General features: G+C 42.8%; 1 protein-coding gene across 3 annotated transcripts in view; it reads right to left on the reverse strand.

Moving 5' to 3' along the window:
- Positions 1 to 2,147: 2,147 nt before the first annotated feature.
- LOC105937229 (aryl hydrocarbon receptor-like) overlaps positions 2,148 to 22,600 on the reverse strand; it is a 40,067-nt gene continuing 19,614 nt past the window's right edge. Inside the window, exons 3-12 of one of the 3 annotated variants that reach the window (XR_004931272.1) lie at positions 21,533 to 21,630; positions 19,717 to 19,806; positions 15,739 to 15,853; positions 15,335 to 15,462; positions 15,056 to 15,258; positions 14,669 to 14,778; positions 12,633 to 12,774; positions 10,863 to 12,522; positions 6,694 to 8,212; positions 2,148 to 2,291 (exon numbers count right to left, since the gene is read on the reverse strand). Coding sequence is in view for 2 of the 3 variants with exons in the window: in XM_036138643.1 (XP_035994536.1) it covers positions 8,150 to 8,212; positions 10,863 to 12,522; positions 12,633 to 12,774; positions 14,669 to 14,778; positions 15,056 to 15,258; positions 15,335 to 15,462; positions 15,739 to 15,853; positions 19,717 to 19,806; positions 21,533 to 21,630 (2,609 nt within the window). In the remaining variant the exon portion in view is untranslated. 3 annotated transcript variants of the gene reach the window in all.

A 22,600-nucleotide genomic window follows, 5' to 3' on the forward strand; every position in this document is an offset into this window, starting at 1 on the left:
CCACGTGACTGCTTCGGGAAGTGGCTCAGATGTTGGCGCGGCTTCGACAGCTTTTAGAAACCCCACAGGCTCCATTCAAAATGTGGGTTGTTGTAGGAGAGTTGTGGTCAGTTGAGAGAGTGGATAGAGTTTTGATAGTTTGGATAGCAGAGTTTGGATAGTGGTTATTTAGTTTGAGACAGTTAGTTTGGTGTTTGGAGAGTTTAGGAGAGAGATAGATAGATAGGAGATCAGTGCTCTCATATCACGCATTGACCGTCACTGACTTCACACGGTCACACGCAAACATGGCATTTTTCACGCATAAAAATCCCAACGCCCATCTGGGCAGCGGACGATAAAAACTCCGCCTTCTGCTGAGATGTTTCAGCTTCTTTCACAGCTTGTGGCCATCAGTAATTCCTGCTGCAGTTCATGTTAACAGAGCAGCAGGAAGAGCGATCAGAGTTATGAATAATTTTAGTCTTAACCAGCGGTTGAAAGTGTGCCGGTAAGGTCCTGTACTACGTACGCAGGAGGGGAGGGGGCGGGGGAAGAGAGCTGCTGCCAGATATTGCCTTCATTCAGAACCAGTGATGGCTGCACTCTGGATCATAAAACAGTTCTGCTCACCAGATGCAGTTTAAAACGCTACGTCTGGTTATAAGTTGTTTTTATTAATTCTGCATTTTTTAACTACATGCACCGTATTTCTGTGCCTCAGCGCTTCGATGCGCTTCTGCCGTCCGCTTTTTTCAGGTGCGCAAAATTACGTTACTTGTAATTTGGGTGCGCGCTTTCATTTTAAAGAACTTGTAACATCAGGAGGCTGATCTCAGACCGGTCAGCTCCTATGATCACTGTATAGGAGCCCTTACAGTTTTTATTTATGCATTTCCCCGGTTTATCCCTCGCACGCAGCGCACCATCGGGTAAAATCCTCCCACCTCACCGCCCAGAGCGCACTGAGGAGAGCAATAGAGATTTGTCTGGTCGACTGAGATGAGAAACCTGTTGCTGTGAAAGGTGATATAGGTTATAAACTGTTACTGTCTAGAATTGCATTGAGCTGAAAAGAGAGGAGACATCAGCAGCTGGATCGTGCGTAAAGACGCAGCGGGAACCTCTGTGTGCTTCAGTGTTGCTGCTGAGGGTAAAATGTGGCACCGTATACTGGGCCCATGCCATTTTTCATTGGTCACAGTACCCCAATCTGTACATACTTGCACTTATTTATTTATGCACCCCGGCATCATCTGTGCCATGTGAGCGTGTCTTTTCAAAGGTTGGAGAAGTAGTATCAAAAAAGAGAAATCATTTGAAACCAAAAACTGTGGAGAAATTGTTGTTTCTTAATAGAAATGCATGAAATCATCCAAGTTACACAAGCATTAGCCTATTCACTACCCCCTGCCTAGTTCCACAAGCACTTTCATTGTCCTCTGCCTGATTAAGCCCATGCCATTTTTTCTAGAGTCCCAGAAAAACATTATTACACAACATGCCATATCATGTCACTACTATTTTGGGAATAATTACACACAGAGAATACATTCAAACAATATTTTATTGTACACATGTGTTTACAAAATTTATGTAGACAAATGATTTCGTCCTACACCTTCTGTGAAGTCATTCCCAAGAGCCATAATAGACAAAAATTCAATGCATCACACGTGTTAAGATACAGCTGGCTGTGATTATACAACTTGCCAGTAGGTGGTGCTCTGTGCACATGAACCGTCAAGAAATGAACCTTTTCTCGAACCAGTTGGCTGAGTGGTTCAATGCCTCATGAGGCTTCATCTCGCCATCACTAAGGATAACCAAAAACAGTGGGCAAATCTTACTAGGAGCAGAGTTGGCAGGGTTCCAGTAGCAACAGGTAACACGAGTAGACAGGAGTTGGGTAGAATGATGACGGACCGGCAAAGGAGTGACAGCAGAGTGAGGCTTAAGTAGGGAAGCTGGCAGGTGAAGTGAGTCTGGCTAATTAGTGGCTGGCAGGTGTGACTAACTGCAGTAGAAGGCTGAGTGGGAGTGGTAGGAGGAAACTGAACTAACCAAAACAAAAACCAGAACCTAACTAAATCCAGACAGGAGTAAATAAAAACCCAAATCAAAACTGAACCCTGACATACCTAAAGACAATTTTGGATTATCCTTCTGGTTTTTCTAGAAAACCTTTAAGATCTTGCCTTTCGCTCCAGTAGTGAATCTTGCAGCAAAGTCAAAGTTTCAAACTCCGTAATGCTGGGACCGGGCAAAGAGTTGCCTTTCAGGCTCTACCAGCTTCAGTTAGCATGAAGAACCTCTGCAGAGAAGCCTCTGTTCTCTAAACCTAATGCAAATCTAGGTTTGCAAAGTACAAACATCTCATTCCAACTCACAAGCACAGAGGTGGAGGGCTGATGATCTGGGCTTGTGTTACAGCCACAGCAGCTGAGCACCTTGCTTCCATTAAATTGCTTCTGATACGGTTGGCCATCTGAAGTTTGGCTTAAACTGGCTAACAATGCTAAACTGACTCATGCTAACAATAAAACAACTTTTAGCATTTCTGGTAATACTGCATCAGGTTATTTCTGCTTAAATTGCTTCTAGAGCCGACTGAATCATGGGGTGTGCTTAGTTTTTCAAGCACAACTTCTCCATTTTGCTGGTGTTTAATAATTAATGGCTGCATGTAGAACTTGTTTCTTCCCCTTGAGGTAAGATCCAAAAAATGTCATAACCTGGTAACGTTCAGATCTCTTCTACTGTTTAATAACAGCTTTCAATGACATTTTAAAAAACATTTCCTAAAGTGATTGTAAATTCATGTCCTATAATCCTCCCAATATTTCATTATTACTGTATTTTCCCGTTACACTGCAGAACTCTTTCTGGACTATAAAAAACTTCTCTGCTCCTCTGCTTGACAATACTCAGCCCTGGTTCTTTAACATTGTGCTTCAAGGATACATTTTTATTATTTCACAACGTGCTCTGAGAAAATAAACATGTGTTAGCTGAGGAACCTAAAGATAATAGCAGCTTACAGGTTCCACAGAGGTCTGGTGTCTGTGGAATAATGAGAAACAACATTCCCTGGACATTAAAGAAACACGATCAGTTCTGCTGAAATCTCACCATTTAGCCCTTTTCTTCTGACCGTTTCTTCCAGATGTAGATGGAGCTTTTTTTTTCTTTTTAAAGGTTTTGTATTCCTGCAGATCATTTAGGTAGAAGGCTGTAAATGACACCGCTCATCAGATGTTCTGCAGTGACAGTTCTCTCCTTGCTCACATAACGCTGGCAGCAACATAGCAGCCAGCAGAGATCAACTTTGTGCTTCTGTACCGGCTCAGACTGGGCTGCACATGGTGGTGGTGGTTTGCCCCGTTGCTTCATAACGGGGTCTGGCTGGAGTCTCGGCTGTGAAGGCTCGCCCTGCATAAACCGGAGTTATACTGGGTACTCTACATTGTCCAAGGCTGGGTTCTGAATTGACCTTTGAAGTGACTGGTACTGTTGATCTCATGTGCTTCTGTGCTGGCCCTGGGATGAACTGGCAACCCTGCTGCTCGTTCAATAACACATGGAAGCAGCTCTAACCTTATATGACCAAGAACAGGACTCTGGTGGACTACTTGTACTTTAGCTATAAATGAGTGAAGATGATATAAATTCTCAACAAATGATCAACGTTGCTAATTCTAAGGTGAACACCAAAAATACGGAAGGATTGTGCTGTTTATGAAGGACTTAACAGTTCAAGTATAGTGTAAGAGAGCCCTCTGGTGGAAATATGTCATTTTTCACATGCACATCTCAAAACCTTTATTTTTAAATCCTTGCCATCTGTATAAAAACCTTATATTTCACGGCAAAGATTAAAAGAAAAATATTGCAGTCAAAAGGGAACATCCTTTATTAGTGAAAATCCAGACAGCGAGAGGACTTGCTGTAGGCCTATCTGATGTTCTAAGAGGTGACCGAGGCTCTGTTGTAGGAAAAAGCTCAAACTGTTTGTGATGATGCTGGAAATGTTGTGATGCAGACAGGATCTGCAGCCTCAGCAACAATTTCAGCTACAAGCTGTAGTTCTTTGTAAGAAAAGTTCCTTTTTTATTTCTTAAAACTTCCGTAATCTTCTCTGAGATGCTGGATGTTGATTGCTGACTGATGGGGACTATCCCTATCTTGTTGGGAATTGAACTTGTTGGCTTCTTTCTTCCTGCCAACTTTGCAAGAATACATCTGAACTTTTAAACTGACTGAAGATCTGGAGTTTTCCAAGCCAAAGGTAAAAACCACTGATCTCTATTAGACACCGGAGTGCTGATTTTGTCACTGGCCGCCATCTTACTACTCCCTACTCTCCCAGAATCCCACAGGATTTGGTTGCAACAACAAGCAGTTTTCTGGCTGAGTGAAAACGTTTCACAGGTAATTCTACAGTCAGTGGATGTACTAACACTATCAACTACTAGGAAATTAGGTGCTGAAATATTTTACATGTAATTCATATTAAATATGTATATATGTATATATAAGTATGTGTATATGTATACATATATGTAAATATATGTTTTTGTATATTGTTATTTATAAATGTTTATATATATATATATATATATATATATATATATATATATATATATATATAAACAAATACTATGCAAAATATTTCAGCACATGACTTTCTCAGTACTTGATATTTTTAGAACATAACATAAAAGTATATGGCATTTGACATTTTAAAAGTCTTAAGCCCCCCCTGAACATGAGAAAATCCTCGTTATTCGATGCTGTAGCGCACATATTCCCTAGTTACTGGGGGAAAATAGGGAGTACCAATATGGCGGCTGGTGGCTTCACAGCGACTCGTTTTATAACAGCGGGCTGTTAACATTCCAGTGGATAATAGAGATCAGTGGTAAAAACAATAAACATTTCTTTGTGGACCTTTCACAGAGCGCTCCATCACTTTGTCTGGATTGATGGAAGAAGCCTCTTGGCCAGGGGCGCCTACTGTTCTCTTCAGCAGCCATGTTTTTATTTTGTCTGTGTTGTAACACAGCTGAATCAGCTGGCAGACTTACCTCCTCAGCAGGTAACCCGGCCCGCAGATAAACCAGCCATTGGAATCAGATGTGGGGAACCACGGACACATCGAAACATATAGGACTCTGACTTTGGGCACAACTAATCTTGGTGGTATTTCTCTTTTTCAACTGCACTGTTCTTGGATCTCATTCTTGTCATTGTTCATTTTTATTCATATTGAAAAGTTATTGAACCATAAATGCTTTGTATGAGTTCCACTAAAGGCAGCCCATGTAGCACAGTATGAGAACCATGCTTTAAAGAGTTCCTCAGCAGGAGGAGGTCCAGGCAAACTTGAAGAACAACACACAAAACAAAAATGAGCCAAACAGCAGCTGATTGATTGCACATGTTTATGAAAAAGCATATAACAGTATACAAAGTCATGTTATATTATTATAAAGATATAGTTTAAGTACTTGGTTAGATAAAAGTAAATGACATTTCTCTTTCCTTTTCTAATACAAGAGCAGAAATATGGCAGCTGTCAAAGCCCATGTCTGCTCATCAACATGGCTCTGAATCAAACATTTGGCTCCTAGTTTTTCATAGTGGCTACAGTCTTTCCACATCTGGACCAGAGTCCCACAGCTGGGCTCCCCCTGCAGGCGGAGCAGACACATCTCCAACAAGAAAGAAAGCCTCTGTTGGATTTTTAGGTTATCACTGAACACAAATTCTAATTTCAATTGCTTGCATTAGAATAAACAACTTGATATACATGGTTGAGACACAAGTTTAAATACTGAGTGGTTTCCTGCAGCACAGCAGGAATCCATGAAGCTGCCATGTTAATGCAGGTCTTGCTCAGTTTATTGAAACCCCCCACGTTTCTCTGTAGTGTGAAGAATTTTTTTTAAAAGCTAAAGAGGAAGCAAAGAAACAGATCTGAAAGCACTGTTGTCACATTCTCACTTTCTTTACGTGGGCCACAACAACACTTTATTTTTCTGTCCTGCTGGACCGAACAAGAGTTTGTGCTTGTAGGCACAGCCAGCATGGCATCTCTGCAGAATGCTGGAAGTTATCTGGAGGCACAGGCCACAGGTCTGGGTGCGTCTTTGCTGTGAATGTGTTGGATCTGTGTCTGAATCACAAGTCTGAGCCAGTCTCACATTCATCAGTCAGCCTCTTAAGCTACTGTCAACAAACGGATGGCGCTTTGCAGCAGACGTAGCATTGATGAGGCTAGCATTCCCATGAACAAAGGATCTTGTTGCTGTTCTTTTAAAACTGCGCTGTAACAGTTCTTCTGATGTCTGCTGAGAACATTGACTGCATTTCTAAGGCTGTCAGGACCTTTCATAAGTGCAAGTGTTGTAAATGGACTCCCACGTGTTCATTCTGGGCCACAGCACAACTCTACTGTGAACAGAGTCCACAGATACAAAGGTAGGGTTTAAAAGCAGCTCTTTGTCTCAGTTTCCAGCAATGGCATGGAGAGCTTTGCTTTTCCATTTATCCTTCTGCACTCCGACAGGTTTTTCTAGAAAACCTTTAAGATCTTGCCTTTCGCTCCGGTAGTGAATCTTGCAGCAAAGTCAAAGTTTCAAACTCCGTAATGCTGGGACCGGGCAAAGAGTTGCCTTTCAGGCTCTACCAGCTTCAGTTAGCATGAAGAACCTCTGCAGAGAACTTCAGAAGGAGATTGAGCAAGCATGGCTTGAATAGAAGGAGTGAAGAAGAAAGCCTCTGTTCTCTAAACCTAATGCAAATCTAGGTTTGCAAAGTACAAACATCTCATTCCAACTCACAAGCACAGAGGTGGAGGGCTGATGATCTGGGCTTGTGTTACAGCCACAGGAGCTGAGCACCTTGCTTCCATTAAATTGCAAAAAAAGGAAGAAAGATATTTTTCTGCCTCCTACTGGGTTTTCAACAGTTTCCGAATTCTTGAACCCTGTGATTACTTCCACAAGGATGTTCAGCACCGCACTGATGCATTCATCCACATATATTTGACTGTAGATTGACTGGGGAACAGTGGGTGCCAAAACTATTCAGAATGCGGCACCCAGTGGTTGAGTTTGGTATTACAATTTAAGAACCATCCAAAAAAGATCAGTTCAGGTGACAGCAGACAGTGGCGGTGACTTGTTCTGTAAATATAAGGCAAGAACAGCCAGCTCGTTATATGCTGTTCAATCATTTCCTTCAGCTAAAGCATCTACTATGCCTTTACTATCTACTGCCATCTAATATGCCTTAACCCATAATTGTGTGCATGAAAGGAAAACGTGCATTTAAAGCAGCTGATGGTGGAACCTGCAGGCTGAGTGTCCGCTGTCTGTTTTCTGAGTGGTTTCAGGTTTCCCACATACTGCTGTCATGGTGTGAAGGGACACGGGCGTGGAAGGGGACAGTGTTTGGGAGTGTGCGTTTGGACTGGAGCTTTGGTTATTAGCTTGTTGCAGAGGAGCATGTGACCGAGCCTCCGATCTACCCAAAGAGACCGCAGAAGGCACTTAAAGGAAGGCGCAGACAGATGTGTGTAGAAACATTTTCCCCAGGAGTGCATTTCTATATACTGCACACATACAAATGAACGTACGCTGGTGCATTGTACGCGTGTGGGGTTTCAAGAGCTAAAGCAGACATTCTCATGTAACAAATCAACCTAGAAAAGGCACTTTAAAAAAACAAAAATAAATATATAATTACATCAACCAGTTTGAAGGTTTCATTTCAAATGTACAGGTTTCATCTGGTGTCTTTTGCTTGAAGGCACAGCTCAGTATTTTTTAAAACAGATGACAAACTCTTTAAGAAGAACTTTAGTGATTGCTTTAGAAACATGCCGTGCAGATGAGCTGGGAGGAGCTCAGCTTTCCCTTGTGAAACAGTTTTGGTTGACTCCATCTGCATGCCGGTAAACGCACTTGTTAATTCATACTTCATTGTTACTGCTGTACATGGTCACTAAAGCAATAGCTGACAAGCAGAAAGAACAGCGTATGCATAATTGTACAAAGAAATAGAAAAGACATAATAGTGGAAGATAAGCAGTGTGGAGAAGCGCTGATACAGGCAAACTATGCTGAGGTTGGGTCCTCCTGCGGTTGAAGGACGAGGCTTGGCTCTACTTCATGAGGGCAGGACTGATGAAAAGCCCCCGGCCCTGACTGGAGACTCTGCTGCTCTGCTGAACGGACGAGACACACGTCAGCAAAGGGCCCCAGCATGCAGTGCATTCACATCAGCTAGCGCCACAACATTCTGCTACAGTTAAACAATGAATGATATAATAATGACTCTGGGGGGGTGTTTTTAATGTGTCTTTGCTGATGAGGGCGGATCTGAGTGACGCAGCATCACAATAAGCTGACAGCCGTTAAGAAAGCCTTCCTGTTGGAAGGGACTCCAGAACTGCAAAGCAAAAACCAGGACTGCTCTACAGGAAATATTTCATACAACAACTAAGCATTCTGTATCTGTAAAAGCATCACATGGGGGATAAAAGATAGTGTTGTTATTAATAGATAATGCTTTTTGAAGAGAGCCCTGAGTGTACAGAAGTGTGAGCTTTACCACTGTGGCGTTTATGGCAGCCTTATTTGTTTAAGCCAGGAGCTTCTGCTGGAAGCTCTACCTTCTCATGGAGACTAAAGCAGTCACTGCGCTGGGGATTACATCGCAATAACGTGAAGCTGACAACAAAAGGTGATTGTGAGACAGGAGATCAGCATTTGAGCTTTTATTTCCAGGCATTCCTGTCGGGTTGTGATACGTGTAACAGAACAGCAGTGTTTTAGGGGACCAGCAGGTGATGGAACACCAAGCACTGTTGCTTTGGACAAAGAAGGTCCTGGGATTGTTTCTGTCTGTGTGATAGACTGGCAGTCTTTCTGCTGTGGATCACAATATGGTGCTTGACCAGCTGGTTGCTCTCATTAGCTCTGATCTATCCTGGTTTAGTTAAACTGAAGTTCTTCAGTCCATGTTCTGCACCTCTCTTCTATGGGCTACTGCAAAGATCCATTGTGGCTTCGCTGCTATTTAATCTGTGTATGTTGCCTCTATCCTGAGGAAAACAAACATCAGCGTTTTCTATTGCTTTGATGATGATATTTAAATTTACCTGCCAACTATCAGAGAGCATCGGTCCAATGCGGCCGCTTCCAAACTAAATCTAAATTCAGTTCAAATTAGTTTCAAAGTAACTTTCTGAATCTTTGTCATAACAAAAGGGAAATTTGGGCTTGATTTGTGACCGTTCTTTTAGGTGGGACAAAAATATCGTAGTTGTCTTTTCCAGCTTGGGATGATTTGTAAAGGAAAGCTGCAGCTGTCCTGTGGCGTACCTGGAGGGAGCCATTCATGTTTTATCACCTCTCAGTTGATCTGGACCGTGTCTGCTCTCTATGCCATTGGCTCAGCTTAGCGACAGCACATTATGCTCTACACGCTCGTTTTTTAACGCCGCTCTTTTGCAAAGCTAGACTCGCTTAGATTTGTTTGAAAAATGTAGATTACAGGGTTCCATATTTTTCTCCTTCAAATTGAGTGGTTCCTTATTTTTTTTCTCTTCTTGATCTGAAAAAAGTGCCATGGTTTACAACAAGGCCGTTGCATTTTTTCATGGTATGTGTCATATTTTTTAAATGAACAAATAAATGTGTTTATTGAAAGAACTTGTGTTATATCTTAGTGGAGTATTTTCCTGTCCCACAGTAAAAGCCCTGACTGAGCATCTTTCAGAATGTGTGCGTTAGTGACTGCATTTGGTGTAAAGTGCTTTGAGTGGTGACTATATAAATTCAGCCATCTACATGTTGCCTCATATATCCACAGGGGTCATGGCACATAATGTGTGTTGTTAACTGCAGTGGTCATAGTACTATGCTTGATCAGCATGGGGCTCGTACGGGTGAGAAGGGCCCCCCCAGGACAAATACGGCCCTCAGCTTGGCTGTGTGGTTCTACGTTTGTTGTGAACATACCAGCACACATGCATGAGCGCTGCAAAAACGGATCTAAAAATAAGTAACATTTGAGTTTTTGTCATAGATTTGAGCAGGCAAATAAGATTATCTGCCAATGGTATTTTGTATTTTGAGCCCTAAAATAAGATAATTAGATATACTGCACTTGAAATAATATGATGGAGATGAGTTGTACCTGTTTTAAGTGAAAAAATCTTATTCTACTGGCCGATCATCTTATTGACCTGCTCAGATCAAGGAAAAATGCACTCATTTTAGGAACATTTTACTTATTTTTAGTTCCGTTTTTGCAGCTACAAGGGAAACATCAACGATTACATGAGACGCGACAGGCTTCAAAGCCAACGCGACTCTATTTTCAGGACAAATGTCACGTAAATTGTAAATTGTTGGCTCACTTCCTCACACTCGCCATGGTGAAAGAGCCCTCTCGACATGTGGAAAAACACAGGAAATGACTGGAAGAGCCGCACGGAGAATTCTGCAGTCGGTTCTTTTGAAAGAAACAGACACGGCTTCAGCTGGAGTCGCGTCTGTTCTCACAAGACCCCGAAACGGCACAGTAGGAGGTAGAGCTGCAACTGACGAACACTTTCCATCCATCTAATGCTGGCCTGGCCCGTCTGCCAAATTTTAAGACAACGCAGCCCTCCATCCAAAGCGTTTGCCATCCTCTGTTATAAGGGTGAAGTCAGAGATGAAGGACTTCAGCTTGGCAAACCAATGTGTAGAGTAAGCTAGGCGGCTGAAAAAGATACCTTTAAATGTTCGGTTGGAGTGTTACTACGAGCGGGCATCTCCTTGTGGGGCCGGCGCTGGGCTGATGTTTGTGTGTTTACGGCCGTTTACCTGTGTCTGTAGGTTGTTGTCCAGGTAGTGGTGCATGGCGCAGGAGTCTTCTGCGGGGGCCATGCTTGGGGCCGCAGTCAGTGGCCTGATGGTGGCGATCTCCTGGTTGATGGCTGATGTGCCCATTGGAAGCTCACTGCTGCTCCACTGGCTGTAGCAGGACGCTTGGTGAGGACTGGGACCCAGAGAAACGTTAGCCCCGTTGAAGTCTGGGGCCCCACACTGAGACAGAATGTTTCCCCCTGCTGGGAGGGAGGGGAAGTGTTGTTCGAACATGCAGCTACTGCTAGGGGCTGCCTGGCTGCCTGCCGGCCCCCCCAGCTCCATCTGCTTCTGTCTGCTGACACTGCTTGGACAGAAGCTCGCGTGTGGGAACGTTTGGTTCCCCACATGTTGGCTCTGGGCTGTGCCCATTGGGTCGTGTCCGTTCTGCACCATGCCAGCATGTGGCAGCCTCTGCTGAAGAGGAGCGCTGTAGTTTTCAAACATCACACCCTTCTGCAGGAACTCTGGGTGGTAGCCGGCAGTAACGGTGGAGGGGACTGAACTATGGGAACTCTTGGGTGGCAGAAGGTTTTTTACGCCAGGCGCTGTGCTGCTCATATGAGGAGCAGAACTTTGCAGCGTGCGCCCAGCTCCTGTTAGTCCAGGCGCACCCAGATGGCTTCCAGGCTGCACAAGCTGCTGAGCCTGACCATAACCACTCTGAGAGGAGCTTGCTGGCCCGATGGACACCTGATGGCAGGACAGATTAGCAGGGAAGGAAGCGTTGACTGAGATGTTGGGTACAGAGAGCTGTGGCAGCTCAATAGCAGGGCTGAAAATGTCCTGCAGCTGCAGCTGCTGAAGAGGTGGCATACTGCTGTCAATGGGAGAGCCCTGGTGGGAGACTTTCTGGTTCCGGCTGGCTATGGGAGCAGACTCTCTGTTGAGTGTTTCTCCGGCGCGGGCGTAGCAGCCGTTCGCCGGGGAGTAGGAACAATCGGGGCTCTGAGTCTGAAACAGTTGCGGCTCACACAGCTCAGATGAAGACATGTTGAGTTCTTTCAGGCAGCCGGAGGTGAGGCTGTTCAGACAGCCCTCCCCCCTCTCCTTGAACACGGAGTCAATAAAGTCCACTATCTCATCGGTGATGAAGTTGTCCAGATCGGACCCGGCGCTCCTCTGCGGATCCTCTTCCTGGTGTAATCTCTTAAAGCAGCTCTCCCACTCCATCAGCTCAGCATCGTCGATGTCCAGGTTCCCCAAAACATCCTCAAACTCCCCGCCCTGCGTCAGCTTCTCCAGGCTGTCGATCACAGCTACCACTGACTGTTTGGTCTCCTCCTTCACCAGCATGGGGCCAGCTGCTGAGTTGCTCTCTTGCCACTCGTTGCTGCCAACGCTGACCAGGGCGTGGCTGTCCATGAACACGCGGTCCACAGGTAGGGGGGTATCCACCGTCTGGGTGTAGATGGTTTCATCATGTCTCAGGAAACAGTCCAGCAAAGAGGTGGGGAGCATGTCCTTCTTGGTGTCCTCGCTTTCGAACATTTTGTTAAACTTAAGCTGTGAGATGTCCATGGTGGGGCCTGTGTTGTAGAGGATGGCCTCTCCCGTGGCACAGCTGAAGGGCAGCTGGAGTCGTCGCTGCCGCAGGTACTCCTCTCCCTCCGCATTGCTGAAACAGAGAAGGCAGTGTTCATTGCGTCATGAAACCTCACTGGCAGCTTGACTTGGTTCTGGTTGATTTCAGAATTGTCCCTGCTGTCAGTGCGTGCAGCCACTCACGTCAAGGCTTTCTGGAATGCAATGATGAACTCGGGTCTCTCTTCTTTGTAGATGAGCTTGGCGTTGGACTTGACCCACACCCAGCCGTTGGATTTGCTGAGGAGTCTGAACACAGTCAGGCCGCTCTCTCCGGTTTTGATCACTGTCACATCACAAAAAAGAGTCATAAAAATGCTACATAAAGTTCAATCACCTGTTAACTAAAGAAATGAGACTCAATTATTTAACAAACAGTAAAAGACATCACCCCCAGTTAGTCCAACATTTGATCAAATGAACTTGCGAAATGGAAAGAAACCTGTTCCCAGGTTAGATTTAAGACCATTATAAACCACATAAACTCTCCTTTCTGTAGTCAAACACAAACTTGATTTTATTGCCATTTCATGTGACAGACCAGGACAAAGTTGTACGGTTTACACCAGTATTTTCAAACAAAAATCTGGAAAGTGCGGCATGGTTCTGTATTCTGCCCTCAGTCTGTTCTCCGGAGCTACCACTGGCAGTCTTTTGTGGTAAGTCTCAACCAGCTCTGAGACTTGATATTCTAACTCTGCAATTTTCATGCATGAGACATTTTGACACATAAATATGCTTTGGTCCAAAAGTATTGTCTTTTACAGCGCTTCAGAACAATTTTCAGTATTTAGTGCCATCAATCTTTTGATTTAGTGTGACTTTCTTTGTCCCTGCTGCAGAAACGTGTCCTCACAACATGATGCTGCCACCACTATGTTTTACTGTGGTGCTGGTGGAGTGGTCACGGTGATGTCCGCAGGGCCTCCATTCATAGTGGTTTCCATGTGGGCCCAGATTTGTGGAGTAAACTACTAATAGACAGATTTCTCTGCAGATTTCTCTGCAGCTCCTTCAGTGTACCTCTTGGCTGCTTCTCTTTTTCATGCTGTCCTTACCCTGCCCAGTAGTTTAGTAAAAACAATGTCTTGGTAGCTCTAAAACTGTGCCATACTCTTTCCATTCTAAGAGAAGGAACTAAACAGAGCCATGTGATATTGCTTTATAACCTCCCTGACCTGTCTGCTGTGTTCCTTGGCCTCCGTGATGCTGGTGGTTCATTAATGTTCTCTAACAAAGGCCAGAGACAGAACAGCTGCATTTCTAGTACTGGACTTCCTAGAATGATTTAGGGGTATCTGACTATAATGAACATTAATATATATGCATACCACACTTTTCAGAGTTTTAGACGCAACACATGTGGAGAGCCTTAAATCATTCTCCTTCCACTCCCCAGTTATGTTCTATTTAATCTCTCACAAAATCCCAACAAAACAAAGTAAAGATGGTGGTGGGACCGTGGCTAATATGACGTAAAACAGTTAAAGCTATACTAAGTAATCCTGTTCAGAAACAGGTTTGTAATACTGGGTAAAATGGTCCTTCCATCCTGAAAGTAGTCAATACATTATGTATTCACAAAGAGGAGCTTAAAATAATCATTCTCTGTGGGAGCTGCAGGCCTGTAAAAACTCTAACCAATCCAATGGATTAGTCAGAGTTTTGGTCCTGCTCTCTCGCATAGACGTTATATACTCACCCCCCTCTGTTTCTGTAGTTCCGGGGGTATCACCTTATTCATTGGTTGTCCCACATGCCAATCATTCTGACGCACTCATTTAACGCCAGTGAGTTTCTGCTTGCTGGCTGCACATGCGCACTTCTAGTGTTTCTCTATCCAGTTAGCTTAGCGGCTAAGCTGTACTGTATGAAATATGCTATAGAAATAAATTTGCCTTGCCTTGCCTAAGGCCTCATTAGGAAGACATAAGACCAGAGTGGTTTTGGGAGATTTGTAAGACGTGAACCCCCTGAAGAGAGAGGTAAGCCGATCTTGCGCTCGTGTAGCTATTCAAAAAGGGATTTGGGGAATACTTCTGGAAAAATGGCCGACCCTAGCTTTAAGGCATATGATTGCTTTGGCAAGACAGACCCTGTAGCTGCTTTTTAAAAAATAAACACCAGTGTTACTGGGTCTCCACTGTAATGCAAAGAAGACGTGCGAGGAGAGAACATACTGCGGATGTGGTTGTCAGCGCAGTACATCATGTCGGCAGCATGGATGAACTGGTAGCCCGAGCCTTTCATACACAGTTCAATCTCGGTGTAACCCAGAATGGCTTTCCCCCTGGAGATACAGCCAAGAAAAGTCATGTTAGTGCTGCTGGATCTGAATCCAGTAAAAAAAGAGTGTATGTTCAGTTGGCCTCCATTCCTACCAACCTGTCACGGTCAGCACAGGAGCTAAAAGACCTTACCTTACATTAACACAATCTGATTTCAGGTTACTTTCTAATCAAATCAAATTCTTTGTTTTTATCTCTTCAGACTGCACTGGGCTCTCGGGAACTTTTCAAATGTTCCGTTATGGAAAGCAAAATATCTGATCTGAGGTTTAGCAGGACCTGGTATCAACGCCTGTTGGTGTGAAGTCCAGCTTGTGCCTGGTTTGGAAGAGAAGCATTTTGGCTCTGATCTCCACGATGGATGGAGGCTGGACAGGCATGGCGATGGCAAACAGAGCCAGCTGAACCTTTTTACATGTCTCACTGTCCTTGCAAAGGTTCTGGCCTTGGAGGTACTTTAGTCGCCCGTGGAACTTCAGTGCCTGTTTCAAAAAAAGCATTGGTGTTACATGCTGCTTGTAGAAATGTTTTTAATCCCTAAATTAGGTGTCGACAAACCAGGAAGCCGGAGGAGTTGTCCAGGAGACATCGGAAGCGACACACAAAGCTTCTCTCCAGGAAGGATGAGCTGTCCGGTGGGAGCTGCTCAGGGTTGTACATCACTGCTTTAGCACAGCCCTGAGAGACTGGGAGGGCAACAGAGAGCAAGCAAACATGGAGACAGTGACACACAAACTGTAGGGTTCAGCTGAAAGATCTGGATCCGGACACCGCATATTTCCAGTAGTGCAGATAAGAGGACAAACCGTCCAGTATTCTGCCATTCAAAGATGTACAGGCTGCTCTGTACATTCTGCAACAAGCCTCCTTAGAGGGCCAATACATTACTCAGAAAAATATCCTGATTTCAAATGTTTCCTCTAGTTCATGCATGTTCGTCGGTCATGGGAAAAACAACTTACATTCTGCATCTGAGGCGACTGGAGGAGGGTTTAAAGCAAAATGGAGCTGCTCTCTGAACATCGCTCGGTCATCAGTGTGGATGAGCTCAAACACGCTCTGATGGACCACGTCTGACTGAGGGGAAAAGGGGACAACCGCTTGGTCAGCAGGGATTAGTAGGGTTATATTTACAGGAGCTAAATGTAATAATTGTGTCTCAAATCGGTACAACAGCTTGACAATCACAACAATCTAATATGCCATTTTTAAACGGTGCTGCCGCTGTTGTAAAATTTTACTTACCCATTACCACTGATCCCTTTGATCAGTGGTCCTATTTTAGACATGATTAATCTATCCTTGGTAAATGGATATGTACCACAGGCTTTTAAAGTAGCTGTTATTAAACCTTTACTTAAGAAACCATCTCTTGATCAAGATGAGTTAGTAAACTACAGACCTATATCTAATCTTCTTTTCTTATCTAAAATTCTTGAGAAAGTAGTTGCTAATCAACTTTGTGAACATTTACAAAGTAATGACCTACTTGAGGAGTTTCAGTCAGGCTTCAGAGCTCATCATAGCACTGAAACAGCTCTGTTGAAGGTCACTAATGATATTCTCATGGCCTCAGATAATGGACTTGTGTCTATACTTGTCCTGTTAGATCTCAGTGCTGCATTTGATACAGTTGATCACAATATTCTCCTACAAAGACTTGAGCATACTGTAGGGATTAAGGGGAAAGCATTAGGCTGGTTTAAATCTGATCTGTCAGACAGATTCCAATTTGTTCATGTTAATAATAAATCTTCCTCAAACTCTAGGGTCACCTGTGGAGTACCACAGGGTTCAGTCCTTGGACCAATTCTATTTACTATACATATATATATATATATATATATATATATATTATATGTATGCTTCCGATTGGCAAAATTATCAGACAGCATGGGATTAATTTCCACTGTTATGCTGATGATACTCAGCTATATTTATCCATAAATCCTGATGAATCCAATCAGTTACTTCGACTGCAGTCATGTCTTGATGACATCAAAAGCTGGATGACTTTAAATTTCCTGCACTTAAATTCTGACAAGATAGAAGTTATAATCTTTGGGCCAGAGTCTTCAAAAAATAAACTTCTTAAGCAATCACTTAATCTGGATGGCATTAACTTGGCCTCTGGTAATAAAGTTAAAAATCTTGGTGTTATTTTTGACCAAGACATGTCATTTAAATCCCATATTAAACAGGTTTCCAGAGTTTCCTTTTTTCACCTCAGGAATATCGCCAAAATTAGAAACATTCTGTCCAGGAATGATGCTGAAAACTAGTCCATGCATTTGTTACTTCAAGGCTGGACTATTGTAATTCTTTACTATCAGGAAGTCCACAAAATGCAGTTCAAAGCCTTCAGCTGATCCAAAATGCTGCGGCAAGAGTTCTGATGAAAATCAACAAGAGGGATCATATTTCTCCAAATTTAGCTTCCCTTCATTGGCTTCCTGTTAAATCAAGAATAGAATATAAAATTCTTCTTCTAACGTATGAAGCCCTTAATAATCAAGCTCCATCATATATCAGAGCTCTGATTACCCCGTATCTTCCTAACAGAGCACTTCGCTCTCAGACTGCAGGTCTGCTGGTGGTTCCTAGAGTCTCTAAAAGTAGAATGGGAGGCAGATCCTTTAGCTATCAGGCTCCTCTCCTGTGGAACCAACTCCCAGTTTTGGTCCGTGAGGCAGACACCCTGTCTACTTTTAAGACTAGGCTTAAAACTTTCCTTTTTGACAAAGCTTCTAGTCAGAGTGGCTCATGTTACCCTGAGCTACCTCTATAGTTATGCTGCTATAGGCTTAGGCTGCTGGAGGACATCAGGGTCTATTTTTCTCACTCTACTGATTTCTACTGTTCTCCAGTTTTGCATTGTATTACATTGAAATGACTGTCGTCATTTCAGCTTTTAACTTTCTGTTCTCTCTCTGTTATCTTCATAGTAGGTACACCTGGTCTGACGTTCTGTTAACTGTGACATCATCCAGAGAAGACAGATCACCCGCTACTACCATCTAATGTAGAACAGATTACTAGATCAATGTGTGCTTCTGTGCTTTTTTGTCTCTCTTGTTGTGTCTCTGTTCTGTCTTCTGTAACCCCCAGTGGGTCGAGGCAGATGACCGTTCATACTGAGCCCGGTTCTGCTAGAGGTTTTCCTTCCCATTAATGGGGAGTTTTTCTTCCCACTGTCGCTTCATGCTTGCTCAGTATGAGGGATTGCAGCAAAGCCATGGACAATGCAGACGACTCTCCCTGTAGCTCTACGCTTCCCCAGGAGTGAATGCTGCTTGGAGAGACTTTGATGCAATGAACTGGTTTCCTTATATAGGACATTTTTGACCAATCTGTATATGATTGAATTTGACTTTGTAAAGTGCCTTGAGATGACAAGTTTCATGAATTGGCACTATATAAATAAAACTTAATTGAATTGAATTGAATATGATTAGGGCTGGATGCTAGTTCAATAACAATATATATCAAATGATAGACCTAAAAAGGTCAATAGAATAAAGGTTTTACTACCTTACGCATTTTAGCCATGCGAGTTAATATTATAGTCATTACATCCTCCCAACCAATCACAAATGCTGACCCAGGAACACTCCGCCCTCTTCAAAGGGTTCATCTTTTTTCTTTTTTAAAAACTTGCAGTTTTGGTATAAAGTTGGTTGAATAAAGGGTTGAGTTTGAATTCAGTGTTTGTGAGTTCTGTATCTAAAAATAGGTTGCTAAGCAACAGCATAAAATGGTCAGGGCTGCACTTACAATATGTTTTGAATTTGTTGATAATTATTGATATCGATCAATATAATGCTATTTTTCTATATTGTCCAGCCCTAAATATGGTGTTGTATTCTGTTCTATTTCTGGTCTGCTTCTCTTACTGGCTTCTATATTAGCAGCCTGCTGCTCTTTTGCTAAGATAAAATACCAAATGCTGCGCTCTGTTTTGGGAACCCTGTGAACGCTCCTATGATTGGCTGAGGAACCAGGAAGTAAACATGGGCTATGCACCGTACCTCTAGGTTTGACAGGACAAAATGTGACTAAGACATTGTTAATGGAGAGGACCGATTGTTTAAAGGGAATGTTACTTCCATCCGGGCTGAGACATTAGAATGATTAAGGTTGATTTTACAGTAAATAGCTTCCTTATCGCTCCTGTAACAAAAGCGTAAACAAAGCTACAAGGCCACCTCTCCATCATTGAAGATACAAGAAACAAAGGCTTGGAATATAACACTCTATGTGTAATGATTCTATAAAATATATGAGTTTCACTTTCTGAGATAACTGGCAAAATATATAGCACTTTTATGCAATATTTACATTTTTTTTAGATATACCTGTATTGAGGAGTTAGGGGGTGACTGAAGGGTAACTTCCCAAGTCCCAAAGCCTCCACCATTATTGTGATTGGTCTGCGCTGATAGGTAGTGAACACAGCTTATCAGGTTTCAGAAATATACAGCCCCGACTTTGCCAGCTGTGTTTTTCTTTCAGGCTTTCCCTGGTGACGCCTTAGAGAAGCTGTAGCTTCTCAGGCTTTCCTTGTCCTTTCATGAACATTGAACACAAGAACTGAATTCTGAGGATGACACAGTTTATCAGGACATCTGGAGAAAGATTACTGCGTGACATTAATCAGGGGAGTCGAGTATAGCCTGGCAGCTTAGAGTGGGGGAAACCCTGAATGTATTTTTAACACACACTAAACCACCAAATGTCTTTTAAATCAAATTTTTATTTAAATATTGTTTTGATTGCATTAGTAATGTTGTAGTTTGTATATATTAATTTTCATGTTTTTTTGGGATATAAAAACTCCCTCACTGAATGCGTGTAGTTTTACTCATAACGTTGTGAACACAGCAGGCTTCTGTGTAGAGCAGCTTTTAGCACCCAGACAGGACGGGAGGATCATGTCTGACCTGATGGAAGCCCAGGTAATCTTTGATCGTAGGAGAGGCGTAGAAGACCATTCCTTCAGACGTGACCACCAGCACAAAGCCGTTCAGCGCCTGCACAGGGAACACAACAACGTGATGTGACCTGATGTGGATGAGCAGCACCTCCACATGCCACGCCGTTTGGTGCTGACACAGGGACACAAACGCAACTTAATATTAAAGAGAAAAACAGCAGGCCATGAAATCGCCACTGGATGCTTATATGTAAGACCTGTCAACAACTCTAGTAAAGCTTCTGATAAATAATTAGCTCAGAATTATTTAGCTAATTATTCACTGATAGTGTGCGACAGTGAGTCATCGTGTTTGTGAGTTAGTGTCACTACTAAATACAAATACTCCACATAATTCTCTGTCGGGAGAGGCTGATCAGACCACGATTAAATGTCTCATCATTTCTGGATTAATAGATTTTCAATATATTTTGAAGTTTTTCACTTGAAAAACTTTCCTAATCATTGATTTATCTATATATTATCAGCTGCACATCACTTTTCTTACATGAGGGACATTCTCAGAGAACTGCTAGGAGTAGCCGCTTTCTACTGAGGGGTGAGAGGTGGCTCTACAAACCCACAAAACATGTCCCATTTTTATTGGTGCAAAATCTAAACGTGTGTCTTTTTCCTTCCACTTCACAACTACACGTTACTACGTGTTGGTCTGTCAAATAAAATGACAAGAAAGCTGCAGATTTAATTAGTAATGTGACAAAATGTGAACAGGTTCTGTTTTGTATGAAACATTTTAGAAGGCACTGTATTTGGTCCAGTTTTGGAACAAAAGGCTCTGTGTATTTAAAGGCATACTATGCAACATTTTTCACTTAATTAATATGTTCCATACCATTTTGGATGATTAAATGAGTCATTTCAGGTTGAACAAAGGTTTTCTCGGCCGCCCTGGTGGTCTGTGGGGGAACTTGTAATTGCAGGAGCCCTCGGCCCGCAAACACAGGCTCAGAAGTCTGGTGCATCGCGAGAGTCGGTCTTGCTTTACAGCGAGAACTGCTACACGCCCCCAGTGAAAGGCATGCTCGTTGCTAGCGCAGTGGCGATATTTGTGCAGTTATCATGGCGGAACCAGTGAGAAAACAGCGAAAGCCCATGTCGGAGCAGGTAGGAAAGAGGAAAAGGGCTCTGGACAGAGAGAGGAGTCGTACACGGGTGAACATCGGGAAAGCTTTTTCCTAATGGCGAGAGCTAAAAGAAAAAGAAAGCTGCAAGGCTGACGCGGACCTCGCGTTTCTGCTGATGCTATAGTAAGTAACATTGGAATGGTTTCTCTCTCTCTCTGTGCATGTTCATACTTTCACTGTGTTAGTCATTGTTTGTACTGCCGTTTTTTCCACTTTTCGTTGCGTTCGCCTGTCTGCTAAGCTCAAAACAACCGCGCCTGGAGAAACCAGAACAGCTGAGCATCTTTATGACAGTGCACCGGTTGCATAGTATACCTTTAAAATGGATATATAAGGATTTGTATTTCCATATCAGGGTTAGGGTTCCATTCACAGACCATATTTGAGATTGAATGTTTTTTTTTAATTAGCATTTAGTTACTAGCTAAACGTGACCTGTCAGGGCTTTAAGACATGACTCTATGTATCCTGAGCACAACTAAAAGAAGAAAGCTCCTGATGTATGTGTGATAAATGCAACATAAAAACATCTTGACCAAAGTGTTGTTGGATGAGTATGCAGGTGGTGTGAAAGACTTCCGGACGCTTTCTAGAACAGAGACCTCTAAATGTTTTCCAGGGGTTTAATCAGTCTCTTACCTGGAGCAGCAGCTCTCCTTCAGAGAAGCTGAATGAGTCCATATTCTGCCCGTTGACTCCAGGAGCCACCCGACTACCATTACTGTTCTTCATGGAAGCTGTGCAGGAGGTGAAACAAAGAGGTGATGAATATAAGGACTCTCCACCTGATAGAACAGAAGCTGAATGCAGGGAAATCCTAAAAAAGTCAAAGAAGTTTCCAATAAAAAGCTACATTCAAGATGGAGATCCACCTCATCCAGACAGTAGGGGAGTTTCGGTTCAGGTTTAGGTGCTAAACATGGGAACCATGCTAAATACTGATTCAGTTTAGCATATACTGCACTTTATTAGCCACGTAGCTGGTGCATAGATTAGGAAATTCCACTATAGCTTTTGGTGTCTTGCAGACTATTTAAACTTAGTGTAGGCTACATCTGTGGGTTAAGATTTAGTGTTTAAAGAATATCGAGATTTTTTTAGAAGAGATGCAAGATGGAACTATATTGTTTATAAGGAGATATTCTATGTTGTGTTCTAATCATACATTTATCCATTCCAGTAAACTATTTTTCAGCCGTTTCTTATATTTATCTACAGCTGTTTGATAAAAATGTGTTTGTGAGACATTTGACATAAAGCTTAGATTCAGAGACGCCTTTTTATAATTACTTTATGAAAAGAAAAATGAATAAAGAGAAATCTTGTATCTTGGCCTTCATCCTAAGAATATGAAGATATTATTTTTTGGTCCATGTCGTCCAGCCCTAATGAGAATATATAATGAGTTTTTAAGGAGGACCAGCAGATTCATTACTGCTTTCTTCCCATAATAAGAGGGGTTGTGATCCAAAGGCTGAGGTCGCACTCGCTTACACATGCCAAGGAGTTAATGTTCCCAGTCTTTAGTGAGATATTTCACTGATCTGTTGAAACAACTGGAAAAGCTGTTGACGTTGTCTGACAAAGAAAAATGTGCTTCTATGCATTATCATTGAAACGGGTGCTACATTGCCAGTTATGAGGAAGTTTGTGGTAAGCTGAATGATTTTTTCAGCATCATGTGTGAGCTTCTAAAGCAAACCTGTC

Source organism: Fundulus heteroclitus, chromosome 7, assembly GCF_011125445.2.
Source record: "Fundulus heteroclitus isolate FHET01 chromosome 7, MU-UCD_Fhet_4.1, whole genome shotgun sequence".
Classification (NCBI taxonomy): domain Eukaryota; kingdom Metazoa; phylum Chordata; class Actinopteri; order Cyprinodontiformes; family Fundulidae; genus Fundulus; species Fundulus heteroclitus.